This window comes from Haliaeetus albicilla, chromosome 1 (assembly GCF_947461875.1).
Source record: "Haliaeetus albicilla chromosome 1, bHalAlb1.1, whole genome shotgun sequence".
Lineage (NCBI taxonomy): Eukaryota > Metazoa > Chordata > Aves > Accipitriformes > Accipitridae > Haliaeetus > Haliaeetus albicilla.
In genome coordinates, this window is record NC_091483.1 from 49,168,468 (window position 1) to 49,184,023 (window position 15,556).

The following is a 15,556-nucleotide window of genomic DNA, read 5'->3' on the forward strand; positions in this document are numbered from 1 at the left end:
CAACAGTTTCAAAAAAGTTTTCAAGTCACAGCACAGTCCTAAAGAGCAAGCCAAATTCTGCACATAGAAATTGTTACAAGTAAATAGGTATTTAGAAGTGTGCAAGCTTACCATAGCAATCAGTAAAATTTACTAGTGGTTAATCAAAGTATCTTTTGGTAAAAGATTCAGCATAACATTGCTCAGGCGTACACACTCCTAGCCAACAGGTTTTCAACTATTTCTGGTACAAACAGGGGCAGTGTAAATGCAGTATGAAGAATGATGGAGGAAAACAGGCCTCATGCAGAGGACACACACATTGAATGTTTCCATACGAATGGTTTTTTTTTTCCATAGTTCTTTAAGTAGCATTTTCTAGTTTTAGAAGTTGACACGGTTTGAACTGCAAAGCTTAGTGTCATACAGACCAATTTCCAACTTTGAATCTCTGCAGTCTAAGAGTAAAATGTGTTAAGACACATAAGTAGATCTAGATGCATTAACCAAGCATGTGACAGAAAGTATACACACCACTAACAAAAGTAAGATTTAAAAATAGTCATGACTTGTGAATGGGTTCTATGTGAAAACGACAATTTTGGGGTCTAGCTTTTCAGAATATGAAAATTTAATGTTTAAATACTAAAAATGCAGAAAAGGAAACAACCATTTTTGTTTGGTTTTGGTTTGATTCATGTGCTGTATGACATGAAGAAAACACAGGACATCTGTCCCAGTAAAATGTCCTTAATAAACCTGAAGTCTTCAACACCATTTTAAAAGTCTGCCTCATCTCAGTTAAAGGAGGAGTGTGAGCTTTCTGCTTTCTCTTTTTTTTTTTTTTTAGATAAAAAAGAATCAGTATATTGCTTTAAATAATAATTTATAGAAAGCTGAAAAGCAAGCAGTAAGTGATGAACAGTCTACAATTGCTGGAGTTTAAAGATGGTTTATTGTAGGAAATATATGTATATACCAGTCACGGTTAAAGGAAGCACTAAATTCTCCCAAGATTAGCTGCCAGTTCAAGGTCAGAAGCAACGCCAGGATCCAGAAGGCAGGCCTTTGAAAACAAAGAATAGGGAGTTCTAGTTTATAGCTAAAATAAAATTGTGTATTGTCAATATAACATTAATAAGGTCTTTAAGTTTTGTTGACATTACCTGAGGTAATCAACTTGTTAAAATATTAAAGAGTTAATATATCCAGCTTTAAATCCCTGTTTCTGATGCCACGTGAGAAGAATGCAGTATTTAAAATAAGCATACTTGACTATAGTGTTAGGCTTGGTTTTATTATTTTTTTTTATTCTGTTTGTTGGTATGGTATGCGCTGGTACCACAGTCAGAAATAGACATCTGCTTACAGCCTAGATCAGTTACACTCACTTCCATCGTGTGTTTCAGTACCCTCTGGGATGCCTGTCTTCTCTTTCTCACCTCTTTCAAAACTGACTGGGTCTAAGAACAGTAGGCCAAAACCACAGCTAAGCAGTTAATTAAAAAAGCAAACATGACTTTAATTTTAAGGGGGTATAATTGTACAGTTAACATGAGACTTATTTTGCAGGTACAAAAGAAACTGAACACACCCACAACTCTTGTTCTAAAGTTACTGCGTCAGATAGCTTCCTTGTTTATTTTTTGTTCCTTCTCTTTTGTTGTTGATGCAGAGATGCATTGGCACCAGTCACTAGAAATGATCTCTCTCTATACACTAAGAAGCTAGTGACATTCCAGTCTCAGATGTACAGCTAGTGAACGATGAGTGAAAGTTGTCATTTTCTTTCAGTTGTGGTGGTTACACTAGACCTGATGGAAGACAGTGGGAAGGGCTGTACTCAGACAAAGCCATGCAGCAACTTAATCCTCATGGGCCTCTTCCATGCCTTAAGACTTACCTAGGACTACTGGCTACAGTGTTCTTAGCACCCCAGCTTATATTCCTGTCCCGATCTCCTCCTCATCCTATCCTCTATAACACTTTGACAGCAGGAGAACAAAATGTTTAAAATGTCTGTATTCAGAGGTTCACTTGCTCTGCTAGGCTTCTTGTATCAGTGGCTTCCTTGAATAAGGAGCCACAAAAATTGTTATTTGATAATTTATCATTTACATTACTCTCCATTTATTTGGATTGAGGTCCAGCTTGGTGCAAAGTATTCTACTTGCGGAAACAAATGGTCTCTACATGCCCAGAAATCATCAGGTCTCTCTGACGCACAGATCCAATCTTGCTACACTCCCTACAGTTGGCATAATCATCTTGCCTTGACTGTACCTTTTGGTACCACTGATACTATTTAGTGGATTCATCTTCTAGAAGCTGTTATCGATCTTTTTCCTCAAGCAATAAATCTTACTTCAGAACTTTCAAAAAATGTGACCTGTTTTTTCCCTATGTATCAGTAGCAGTAGATCCTCAGCTATTGTCATGCTTGTTTTTATGTTTACATTTTTAGCAACCAGTTATGACTGATTTAAGTATTGTTAATGAGGACTGTGATTGTTAGAGAATCTAAAGTTAAGGAAAAGTTACGATTTTTCAGTTTGAGAGAATGACAGACAGAAAATTAATTGGGGATAAAATTATTCAAATTTAGCTAATTTATCTTGCAAGGTACCAAGCTCTTTGCTGTGGTGATTATCACAGATTTTTTGTTGTTGTTTGGCAGAACGCGTTGTTTGCTTAAGCAGGTGGACAGGTAGTATCCTTTCAGGACTATTTTCAGTAGCTTTCAATATACTTCTATTTTACTTTTATCATTTTCTTGCACAGATTTTTTTTTTAAACATAAATAATGTTGGAGTCTTTAACCAGACAGCAAGTGTTAAAGACTCAAATCCAAGGTATCGCACAATTTCGTGAGATATGAACTAGCCTGTAAGACTTCTCAACTTACCTTAGAATAGCATTTTTTAGCAGCGGCTTGATCTTGCTGCACACCTAGGCCAAGCTGGAGGCATCTAGCCAAGTAGAAAGTAGCCATAGCAACTCCCTTGGCTACATATCTAGGAAGACAGTCGGTTACCTTTGCTAACATATCGATGTCATCATTTTCTGTAATCCTGTTGTGGAATTTACAGCATTAGGTTACATAACGCTATTTCAAGCAATAATGTAAGTCAACCATTTATGACTTTGCAATGCCTCCTTTCCATTTACATCATTCATTATCCAAAATAAGCTGAAATTTACATGTATTCAGCAGCCTGATGAGAATTCTTCTATTCAGAATTTGAAGTTAGTCTTACTTGAATATTATGATATTAAATAGTAAACAAATATGTAACTTTTGCAGTCATTTTCACTATAGTTATACTAGTTATAAAAGGCAGTATATTTTATGCTAATTGTTCCTATTAAAATATTTCAGGGAAATTAATATATATGTGGAAGAAAGGCAAAGGTCTTAATTCATACAGTTGAGCAACCTCATCTAGTGGGAGATGTCCCTGCCCACAGCAGGTGGGTTGGAACTAGATGATCTTTAAAGGTTCAACCCAAACCATTCCATGATTCTATGATACTAAAATTCCAAGTTCTTACTAGGCTGTTGGCAAATCAAAGTAATCTGAAGATCTTTATTTTCAGCATGTTGTTTTTACTAAGAACCGTTTTAAGAATTGGAGGCTTATAGGTTATACTGTACATAACCACTTAATGTTTGTGTGTTTGTACATAATATAACAAACGGTGTAGTTGGTATGAACATAGAAGGACATTCCAAGTGAAACAAGCTAGACTAGCTATCAGTCTACTTAACAGTGCAAGAGAAAGACAAGCAGCATTTCACAGAGAAAACAATCCTTTTCAGCAATGAGTATAGCAGTGTTCATAGCTGAATGACTGAATTACCAGAGCTGCTGCTGTGTGGTGGTGCAGCTGCTGTAAGATGGTAAGTTGTGACACGTTTATTGCTGGCCAGCAGCAGCAGCTTCATACCGCAAAAAGCATGAATGCTGTTGTGTGCAGCTTATATAAGTAGTCTGTCTGCATCTTATCTCCAGCAAATTAATAATTTGTTTGACACATTGAACTTTTAACATGTACTAGCCAGCTCTGGAGGTTTGTTACAGAAATGTGCTGTTTATCAGCTACAGAACTGGCACCAACATAGCTTTTCTCCTCCATGACTAGTTCAAGGTACAGAAACTTGACACAGATTGGCTATTTTGAATATCGCAGCCTATAACAGAAGTCGCTCTTTCTGCCATACGCAAACCACTCCAGCATGTGTGTAGGTGGAGCAGCAAGTCCTACGGTGACTGCCTGTGAATAGGCTGGTCCGTGCTACTGAGCCATGGCTCAGACCAGTACCTCTACACAAGCAGATAATCACCAGAAACCACTTGCCTGCAGATGCCTATTTTGTGGTCCAGGCTTAAAAATGCTGATGTAGTATGCATCCCCATAAGCAGCAACTGATGATAAGCTCAAGGGTAATGACTTGTCACTGTGTGCAGCAGCTACTCCTAGTTCCCAGACCGTGCTGCTTGGAGTACCTATTGCAGGATCCCACCCAATATCAATGCTTACCTTTCCTGTAAAGGACAGAGGAACTGGACCAAAGCACATTGAGCCACAGAGCAAGGAAAAGACGGGGTGGAAATCAGTGGGTAGAAATTACATTCAGATGGCGGAGGTGGAGAGCATTATACTACTATAATTATTATTATACTACAGAGTATTATACTACTTGTATAATACTTGTATTCTTTGCAGTATTAGAGGGGACGAGACGGAGATCATTAAGTGGTTTCAGAGCCATGCTCCTGTGGCGGACACCACAGAGAATGAGGCACCTTGGACCCTGATGACCCACAAAAGCAGGACCCTGCTTCAGCTCCCGCCCTCCAGCATTCTAGCCATAACCAGATAGGAAGCTTTAACAGCTGCGGACACCCACAAGCAAGGCCTGCAAGGAGGAACTACACCAGCAGCACACAGCGGATACCACAAAAAGAAACGACGGGTGCTCATAGTGGGTGACTCTCTGTTACGGGTCACTGAGGTGCCCATCTGCCGGACTGACAGGGAGTCACGAGGGGTGTGCTGCCTTCTGGGAGCAAAGGTCTGAGATGCTGCTGAGGGGGTACCTCAACTTGTCAAGAGCACAGGCTACTATCCATTGCTACTCCTTTACGTGGGCACGAATGACACTGCAAGCCGGAACCTGGGCAGAATCAAGGAAGACTACAAAGCCCTGGGGGTGCAAGAGAAAAGTATTGGTGCCCAAGTTATCTTTTCTTCCATTTTACCACTTAGAGGAAAGTGTGCAGCCAGGAATAGACATATAATGCAAATCAACTTCTGGCTTCATGGCTGGTGCCATTGTGAGGGTTTTGGCTTTTATGACAACAAGACATTCTTCGATGACAATAGCCTATTAGGGAGGGATGGGATCCACCTGTCTAGAAGAGGCAAGGGAATCTTTGACAGCAGGCTGGCCAGCTTGGTGAGGTGAGCCCTAAACTGAAGGACTTGAGGTCTGGGGTCCAAAGTGGCAACACTCACGCCATTGCAACCAACTGGGGAATGAGCCAGGCCAACCAGAGCTGCGACAAATATTCCTTAGCTGCCTCCCAGGATGAGAACCAGAAGGCCAACCACCTCAAGTGTATGTATACCAATTCACATAGCCTGGGGAACAAACGGGAGGAACTGGAGCTCTGCGCCCAGTCAGAAAGTTATGATATCACAGGAATAACTGAAACATGGTGGGACAACTCACATGACTGGAGGATTGTGATGGATGGCTATAGGCTGTTTTGTAAAGACAGGCAGGGAAGAAGAGGAGGAGGAGGAGTTGCCCTCTATGCTAAGGAGAACCTTGAATGTATAGAAGTCAGCTACAGTGATTGTGGAAGCCCTATCAAATGCCTCTGGGTCAGGATGAGAGGGGTTGTCTCCAATGGGGATCTTGCAGTAGGCATCTGCTACCGACCTCCAAACCAAGATGATAAGGCCAACGAAGCAATATTTGGGTCACTTAAGCAAGCTTTGGGTCAACAGAAGCAGGTTCTTGTGGGTGATTTCAACTACCCAGACATTTGTTAGAAGAACAATTGTAGGAGATGGCTTGTAACCCCCGAAACAAAGATTGAGGGAAGCATGAACAATTGCGAGAGATGAAACTTGGTAAAGATAAGGGGTGTGGGTGGGGCGGTCACCAAGAAAGCTGAAAAGGCAGAGGTTCTCAACACTTTCTTCATCTCTGTCTTTACCAGCACTCTTGGGCCCCAGGTTGATGCAAACACAGACCCACCGTCAGTGAAGGAAGCGTTAGTATGTGAACTATTAAAGGAGCTTGACCCCTACAAATCGATGGGCCCCAAAAATATCCACACAAGGGTGTTAAGAAAGCTGGCTGATGTCGTTGTGAGACCGCTCTCCATAATATTTGAGAAGTCATGAACATCAGGCAACATTCCAGAAGACTGGAAGAAGGCTAATGTCACCCCCCCACCTACAACAAGGGCTTAAAGGAGGATCCAGGAAATTACAGGCCCATCAGTCTTACTTCAGTCCCTGGGAAAGTTATGGAACGAATCCTCCTGGGGGCTATCACAAGTCAAATGAAGCATGTGTCTGGGAGAAGCCAGCATGGACTCACCAAGGGCAAATCATGCTTGACAAACCTGATCACCTTCTATGACAAAGTAACCTGCTCGGTTGATGTGGGGCGAGCGGTGGACATTGCCTACCTGGATTTCTCCAAGGCTTTCAGTACAGTTTCCCACAGCCTCCTCCTAGAGAAACTGATGGGTTACAGATTAGACAAGTGGTCTGTGCGGTGGGTGGGAAACTGGCTGACACGCCGCACCCAGGGGGTGCTGGTAAATAGCTCCTTTTCAAATTGGCAACCTGTCACAAGCTGGGTCGCCCAGGGACTGATATTGGGCCCAACACTGTTTAATATCTTTGTAAGTGATCTGGACTACGGGATCATGCCCTGATGAAGTTTGCCAATTATACCAAATTGAGTGGGGAAGCGGACACTCAGAAGGGAGAGGCACCCTGCAGGAAGACCTGGATAGGCTGGAAGAGTGAGCTAATGTCCTGGTTTCAGCTGGGATAGAGTTGATTGACTTCCTAGTAGCTGGAACAGTGCTATGTTTTGAGTTCAGTGTGAGAAGAGTCTTGGTAACACTGATGTTTTCAGTTGTTGCTATGTAATGTTTAGTCTAAAGTCAAGGATTTTTCGGCTTCTCATGCCCAGCCAGCGAGAAAGCTGGAGGGGCACAAGAAGTTGGCACAGGACACAGCCGGGGCAGCTGACCCAAAGTGGCCAAAGGGGTATTCCATACCATGGGACGTCACATCTAGTATATAAACTGGGGGGAGGAGGCGTGGAGGGGGAATCACTGCTCAGGTACTAACTGGGCATAGATCGGCAGGTGGTGAGCAATTGCATTCTCCATCATTTGTACATTCCAATCCTTTCATTATTACTGTTGTCATTTTATTAGTGTTATCATTATCATTATTAGTTTCTTCTTTTTATATTCTATTAAACCGTTCTTATCTCAACCCATGAGTTTTACTTCTTTTTTTCCTGATTTTCTCCCCACTGAGTGGGGGAGGAGTGAGTGAGCAGCTGTGTGGTTCTTAGTTGCTGGCTGGGGTTAAACCACAACAGCTACCAAGAACCTTGTGAAGTTCAACAAAGACAAGCGTAAGGTCTTGCACCTGGGAAAACATAATCCAGGAGTGCAGCACAGGCTGGGATCTACCCGGCTGGGGAGCAGCTCTGTGGAAAGGGACCTGGGGGTCCTGGTGGACAACAAGCTCCATATGAGTGAACAGTGTGCTGCTGCGGCCATGATACCCAGCAGGATGCAGGTTGCATCAACAAGGGCATCACCAGCAGAGATAAAGGAGTCATTAGCCCACTCTACTCAGCACTGGTCAGGCCACATCTGGAATACTGTGTTCAGTTTTGGTCCCTGCTACACAAGAAAGATGTGGACAGGCCGGAGATGGTCCAGAGAAGGCCACAAAGATGATCAAAGGCCTGGGAAGCCTGCCGTATGAGGAAAGGCTGAGAGAACTGGGCTTGTTCAACCTTGAGAAAAGAAGGCTTAGGGGAGACCTTACCACCACGTTCCAATATTTAAAGGGTGGCTACAAAGAAGATGGAGACTCCCTTTTTACAAGGAGTCACATGGAAAAGACAAGGGGTAATGGGTACAAGTTACTCCTGGGGACATTCTAATTGGACACGAGGAAAATTTTTCACAAGAACAGTCAGCCTTTGGAATAATCTCCTCAGGGAAGTGGTGGATTCCCCAACATTGGACGCTTCTAAGATGTGGCTGGACAGGGTGCTGGGCCACCTTGTCTAGACCATGCTTTTGTCGAGACAGGTTAGCCTAGATGATCCTTGAGGTCTCTTCCAGCCTGGTATTCTATGACTGTAGGGGTTTAAAAGGGAATGGTGAAGGCAGGAGCCTAGAGGAGATTGTGGACTGAGGAGACAAGAAGGCAGGGTTGCCTGTGGGCTTCTACTTGGTCTACTTGGGATTCTAGATCAAGGCTGTTTTGCTTCACAGGATCAGAAAGAAAAGTTCAAGTGTACTGAGTAATTGAGAACCTTATAGTATTAATTTTGTCTGTGATACGCTATTCCCTCTTTAGAGATGAGGTTTTGTAATTCATTCTCTCAAATGTCTCTTGAGTTTGAGAGACAAGAGCATGAATTTATCAATCATTTTAATCTGAGTTACGTGGTCTTACATGAAGAACCATAATAAAAAATAAAGCAAAATTAACTTCACCTTTTCGCTACTGCAACAGCTGTTGAGTAAAATTTTCTGTTATAATAATATTCCACAAGATGGCCTTGAGCATAGATGTTTCCACGTTCTGCCGCTTCTCTCAAACACTCCAAAGCAGATTTAGTGTTTCGACGTATACCTTGTCCATAGAGATACATAACACCAAGCGCTCCCTGTGATTCCAGATTTCCATTGCCACATGCTTCTGAATGCCAGAAAAAGGCCTAAACAATAGGCATAAAGTTGGAGTATATATTTACTTTAGCTGCTTTTCTTGCATACTGTTTCCACAAAAGCTTTTACATCAACCACCCTGTAAGAAGTGTTTATACATAAAAGAAAGCAGAATCCTTGTGAGGCTTTTAAACCTGCTTCATTTACTGTCAGAGATGTCAATCAGTAACATCTGCTTGATTTCTGAAGGTTACCAAAGCTGACAAAACTTAAATCCATTCTATCCTTCTCACTGATACTCCCACTAAAAAAAAAAAATAATAATCTTGGCTAGTAGTGTCAAATGAGTCAAAATGAGGGGTTCTGGCCATCTGTTCATACAGGCTTAAATGGATGATAATGCCTAGCAGAACTTACTTAAAATACAGCTTTCAGAGTCAAATATATCACTGTAATCTTTCTGTGAAATTCAAAATTAATTGCGACTCATGAAACTCAAAAGGTACAAGTGGGCTTTACCTTCTTCAGATCTTTTAGAACTGACACAGAATAAAGCATTCCTAAAGTACTCTGGGCCTTTACGCTTGCTTTTGGATTTCCATGGTCTGCAGCAATAAGCCACAACCTAAGAAAATGGGTACAAAGAAAGTTTAAGTAACACAGCATCTTATATTTATTAGGAAAATTACTGACTGCTATTACCTTTCAGCCTCTTTAGTTGACTGCTTAACACCACATCCTTCATAATACGCTCTGCCAAGATTGTATGCAGCTGCAAACTTCAAGTGTCTTGCTTCCAGGGAATCAGAGTAGAGTATTTTCTTCATGTATTCCACTCCCCTTTCCTAAAATTGAGACATTTTAGTTATTGCATTCAGACTGCAAAGAGGATTAAATAAAGAGTCTGAGAATCCACTAACTTCTGCAAGACAGGTAATTTTTCCACACTGAAGAAAGGCTGAGGTGTACTGGCAGGACAGTCTGGAGAACAGTGTTATACCAAAGCAGAACTGATCTTTGGTTACTAGAGAGCCCCTAGATTTTTGACTCCAACATATTTTTAATGTGAAACATTTCCCTATCAATGTTCATCTGATATTGTATTACTCTTCTTCATTGATAAACATTTTCTCAAAAATATTCTTGTGCCTATATAAATGAAAGTCACATCCTAAACTTGCTATATTTTCAATTTTAGAGTTCTGTAAACTTTTTCATATTGCATAATGTATCTGAAATCACAGAACAACCTTAACAGAAGGCAAAGTGATACAACAGCACACTCCATTAAAAATACCTTAGATTCATAATGGACAAAAAAATGATAATGTTAAATAAGCAAACGGAGAACATTGCATATGAGCAGCTGTATAGTGTATCATCCAAGGACCTCAAAAGTATTTTAGAAACAAGTTTTACACTGTTAGGATTTAGCATGGACACCCTGTTTAAATACACTAGAAACAGTCCTTTGCGAAAGGTTCCTCTTTTATTCACCTTTCATATTGTAATACACAAAAAAGAAAGAAACTTTACTAAAATGTTTATTTGCAAGTAAACCAATGTAGTAATTATACAGGCATACAGAACAAATGAACCACCTCTAAAAACCAGCAGAATATTTTCTGCTTTGCTGACAATCCTCTAAGCACCAGACAAGAGTCTGTTTTGTTAATACGCTGTTTGGTTCATTTTTTTCCCCTCCTGTTTTGTTACCTACCCTTCCTTTTGTCCTATTTGTATTCTTTCCTCATACCACTCTTTAAGATCATGTTCTCCAATAAATTAACTCTTCTCTTCTTATTGTAGCAAGTCATTCCTTTGTCTTCCTTTTTTGTAACGTAAATCTTCAATTTGAATTCTTCAAATTCTTGCAAATGTAATTCTTCATTTGTCTAATTTAAAAATATTACTGCCCACCACTGGCAGAAGCACAATCTTCTTTAGCATCCATGTAAAAAACATCTTTGTGCAACAGATGTTTTACACTTTGAAATATAGTTGTTTGATTTCCATTTTTACACATTTTATTTTCATTTATATACACTGCTTATTAAAAAGTAACAAATTAATAGCAATTTTTAAACATAGCTTCCACACAAAGTACAACCAAACCCTCAGAAGTTGTATTTTAAAATACAAATTGTCATATTTTTCAGATAAACGTGTTTTATTATAGCTTTTTTTGAAAACTTCTTCAGCCCAGAACCCTCTCTTTAATGACGCTTTGTAAACATCTGTACTTTATGAAATCAATTGTAAATCAAAGACCAGTTTATTTTAAACTAAATAATCAAGCTTACAAAGAAGCTCTTAGTAATTATCAGCTAATATTAAAAGTAAAAAGTGTACAGCCAGATTACTCACAGGGTCTTCTTTAGTGCCTAGCCCATCATAATGCATTACACCAAGCTGATACATTGCTTGAAAATCTGTATCCTCAATTTTTTCAAATTGTATTAATGCTTCTTCATACAACCCCTGGGAAAGACAGAATAAACAATGAAGGACACAGAACGAAGCGTACATATGGCAGGCTAACTTGCCAGTATATACTCCTACTGTTTTTCAACCTGGAACATTTCCCTCATGAAGAAAGAACAAAAAATTGCAACCATAGAAGTGGCAGAAAACAGAAGTAGAGAAAGTCAACAATCACAAGAAAGTTGGATAGGGTGGAAGCACTTAGAACTTTCAAACAAGTTTTCTTTTTTTTTAATATATATTTTAAAAGCCCTAAATATAAGTAGTGGTATACAAACAACATCTCTGAAACCAAAAGACATTCTGACAACCTTTCTTCCCCTCCCCCAAAATGTCATCTTTTTAGTTTAAGGAGGTCAGAGTCTGATTCAGATGCCCTGCCCTATCTATCTGACATCCCTTAACTTAGGTGAGCTATTCTTATACCTCAAGGGCTTAAGAATCTGCTTTTACATCTGAACTAAGGGTTGGTTTCACAAAGACTAAACTCAGATGTCTGAAGATTTTATGGACCCAGCTGTCTGCCCCACATTTCTTATGAAGGCATCACCTGTAACAGCAGAGATACTTTCACTTCTAAAAAAGAATCTTAGAGAGTATTTGCTTCTGCGTTAAGTCGAAGAAGAAACTAGATGTAAAAATACACAGTTAAACAACTGTAATGTACCAGTTAACTGAGCCTGGAGTCCTTACTAAAATATTTTTATATAAGCATACTAAGTAAAAACAATATTGAAATTAAAATGTTCTTCTCTATAATTTTCCGTATGCTTTGATAAAACAATACCAGACTGCAAAAGCTTAAAACTGAGCAATAGTTCTACAGTCAAACATCCTCACAATGACAAAACACCCCTTGTTAATATTGTCCTAACTATTAATTGTCTAAACTACTAATTGTCTCAGGAGCTTAGCCATAATGACTGTGTGGGCTTTGTATTTTTGAAGAACTCTGGAAAAATAACAGTGCCTTTTTACAACCAGCGGTCATGAGTATCAGAAAAAGACGTATGGGAAGCACCTGTACTCTCACCTTTCCTGAGAATTTTAGTGCTATAAGGAGTCATATGGCTCTGATCAGACAGTGATTTTTATCTAACATCTGAAATTGCAGTACTATGAGAACATGCATTTTTAAGCACTACAGACATATGTCCAAAAATCTGGAAATTAAAACCTGCTCAAAGAATAAATTTAGGGATGGACAGCAATATATAACAGGGACATCCAAACCAGCTCATCAAGAAACACACAGGTCTTCTGCTCCAAGGGGTCAGTTGTGATCATGCCAAAATCAGGCAATTCATTAACACAAACATTAAGAAGGACAGGGCCCAGAAAGCAGAAGCCCTGGGTGAGTTAATTCTGTTCCTGCTGCAAACCCTGAGACTGATTTAGACTGTGCCACTAGCTGCACTACAAACTACTGAATCCATGTACATCACATTTGAAAATACATGAGTCAGTACTTGTACTACATTCTTCTCCATCTTCCTGAACTGAGTTATTCTAATTTGCACAAGAAATTGAGGTTTATGTTCACCTGCCAGCCAGTCTTACACCGTTCCCCAAGCGTTTACTTTCAAATACATGGGCGATGCAATTTTAGCCAAAGTGGGCAGGGACAGAAATCTCAAAATAACATGGTTCAACAAATTTCATCAAAACTGGTGGCTAAGTAGGGAACAAATATTGAAAGCTGTGTCTTGGGTCTGGGACCAGTACCACATTAACTGCAACCAGTGTGTTGTGTTTGGCCAGTCACCTGGCCAAAAACCAACTGGCTTGGGTGTTAGCTCTAGGAATAGGCTGCTGCTTACTTATCTGGTCCTTAGGAGGCCTGGAAGACACCACTAGATGTTTGGGGAGAGTGTAGGAAAAACATATTTAGGGAGAACACCTGGCGATTTTCATGGGGACAAACCAGGCATAGGCGCCTCTTGCAGTTTTTTTTAAGTTCTCTCTTTCAGTGGTATTGAAAATTGTCAGCTTTATAATATTTACTTAAAAGATGGAAACCCCAACCTCTTCGTAGTACAGTTGTCCTTTCAGAAAAGGTGCCAGAGGATCTCCGCCTGCTGTTCTCTTCGCCAACAGCTCCTCTGCTTTTGCAAATAAAGCAGCGCGGCTGCAGTTCTCTGCTTAAAAATAGACATATATTTGCTTTTTTCCCAAAAGAGATGGAACAGCATCAATAAGCACACTAAAGGTCTGAAGCCGGTGGTGTCCCCCTTTCATGACATTTTTTGAAAGACGAAGATGAAAGAGAAAGCTATTCGATAAAAGGGAAAAGTTCAGTGAAGACAACCAGACCCTTGTGAACCTTAAGTTCGCCGCAGAGGAGCTTAAAAGCGAACCTGAACCAAAGCGGGGACTTCACATCGCAGAATACCTGTCGGTGCCTGCTGGCGAGCAGCGTGGCTGGGGGAGCCTCACGGGCCCGGCTCCAGCCCGGCCCGCGGAGCCCTACCGGAGGGGCGGGCGGGGGGTGGTGGGGGCGGTGGCGCTCCGCAGGTCGGCTCCGTACCTGGCGCCTCGGGGCCGGGCTGGGCGCCGCCGGCCCGGGGCAGGGGCTCGCTGCGCAGCTTCATCCCGGCCCGGCGGCGAGCGACCCGCCGGGCGGCCCGCAGCCGGGAGGGGGTGAGGGCCAGGCCTGCCGGGACGGCGGGAAGCCGGGCCCGCCCCGCCGGCTCCGCCGGGTAACGGTGAGCCGGGAGCCCCGCGGCCGCGCCTGCTGGTGTCGGGCTCCCCGAGCCGCCGGGGGCGGGGGAGGAGGGCGGCCGCCCCGCCGTGTGAGGCGGCGGGGCGCCTCAGGCGGGTGGCGGTTGGTGGGTGTGCGGCGGTTGGCGGTTGGCGTGCGGCGGTTGGCGGCCGGCGAGTGGCGGTTGTCCCGCTTGCTGTCCCGGACCACCCCCCCCACCGCAGCCCCGTGGCCCTTAACACGGCAGAAGAAGGAAGACGGGGAAAGTAACGTTCCCTTCGCGTTTGGGGCCATTTTTCCCAAGGAAAGGAGATGGACACTGTCACGTAGGCCGGGGGTCAGTGGAGATAGCATTCTAGCTGTTGGCCAGTGCCAAACAATGCGAAAATACGTGATGGGAAAGGACAGGCTGCGGTTTGGGCATCCACAGGATCTTTCCCACTACCTGCCTGTCCTGTTGCAAATTAAATGCGGAAGCCCAATGGGCAAAAATAACAGAAACTCTGAATGCAATTCAGTTAAAAGGGCACTAGGCCACGAAACTTCAGTCTAGAAAATGAGACTTCCCTACTTCCAGTGATCAGAAACTGTTTCGTTGTAATGCATTTTGTTTTCCCCATGTAGATACTACAAAACCTGGAAGGATAATTGAGGGAAAATGCTGTTTGAAGCTGATTTCTCCTGAAATGTGAGGCATTGTTTCCACTTCTGTTGATAGCTTCTGGCTGTCTCTCTTATAAAAAGGGATATAATACCAAAATGCTGCGAGAGTGCTTTTAAAATTATCTTTAGCTGCATTCCCAGCTTTTTCTTTTTTTTGCTTTTTTTTTTTTCCCGAGGATTATCATCCTTCCATTTTTGGCAGTGCAATCTGTTTCTATAGCAACAGGGACAGAGGCAACAGTCAAAACAGGAGCGTAATGCTTGCGGATTTGTGTGGTTAAACCTGTGGGCTCCGCATGATGTTTTCCAACAGTCCCAACTAACTTTCAGTGCCAAAAACCTCCTAAAACTCACCCTGATTCATTTTGTGTAGATGATACAGCCTAAGAAGTCTACAGGAAAATAAACTTTTTTTAAAGCATCAGTGAATTACTTGATTTAACAGGCAGAGTGAAGAACAGTCTGTGAAAGCAACGATAGCCTTCAGCAAAGGCAATTAACACTGGGCTGCGTTGCTGCTTTTGATGCTGAAGGGTGTGAGATCCAACAGCACGCCTTGGTTTACCTGATTGCTTACACACATTTATTAGGACCAGTTTTTCCAATTTCATTTTCTTGATACCTCTGCAAGATGTGTAGTCAGAGATAGGAAGCGCAGAGGAATTTTTAGCGAGTTATCTTCCAGAACAGCTGTAGTCGGGAAGCCTTGTCCTTAAGTGGCCCTTGGGCTGGGCCGTACAAAATAGATGAAAATCGTTGCATCTGTGTTTAT

At 41.9% G+C, this 15,556-nt stretch overlaps 1 protein-coding gene across 6 annotated transcripts; it reads right to left on the bottom strand.

Moving 5' to 3' along the window:
- Positions 1-915: 915 nt before the first annotated feature.
- LRP2BP (LRP2 binding protein) lies at positions 916-14,225 on the bottom strand. 6 transcript variants are annotated; one of them, XM_069788354.1, is made up of 8 exons: positions 13,948-14,225; positions 13,446-13,561; positions 11,304-11,417; positions 9,639-9,781; positions 9,456-9,561; positions 8,763-8,986; positions 2,885-3,050; positions 916-1,045 (listed from the first exon to the last, which is right to left on the bottom strand). In XM_069788354.1, the coding sequence occupies exons 1-8, from the start codon at positions 14,009-14,011 to the stop codon at positions 980-982; spliced, it is 999 nt and encodes a 332-aa protein (XP_069644455.1). In that variant the 5' UTR covers positions 14,012-14,225; the 3' UTR covers positions 916-979. The 6 variants fall into 6 exon arrangements, with proteins under 6 accessions (XP_069644455.1, XP_069644461.1, XP_069644465.1 ...); XM_069788360.1 differs by having other exon boundaries at positions 13,446-13,558; positions 13,948-14,216; XM_069788364.1 differs by lacking the exon at positions 13,948-14,225 and adding an exon at positions 13,813-13,882 and having other exon boundaries at positions 13,446-13,558.
- Between the last annotated feature and the right edge of the window lie 1,331 nt (positions 14,226-15,556).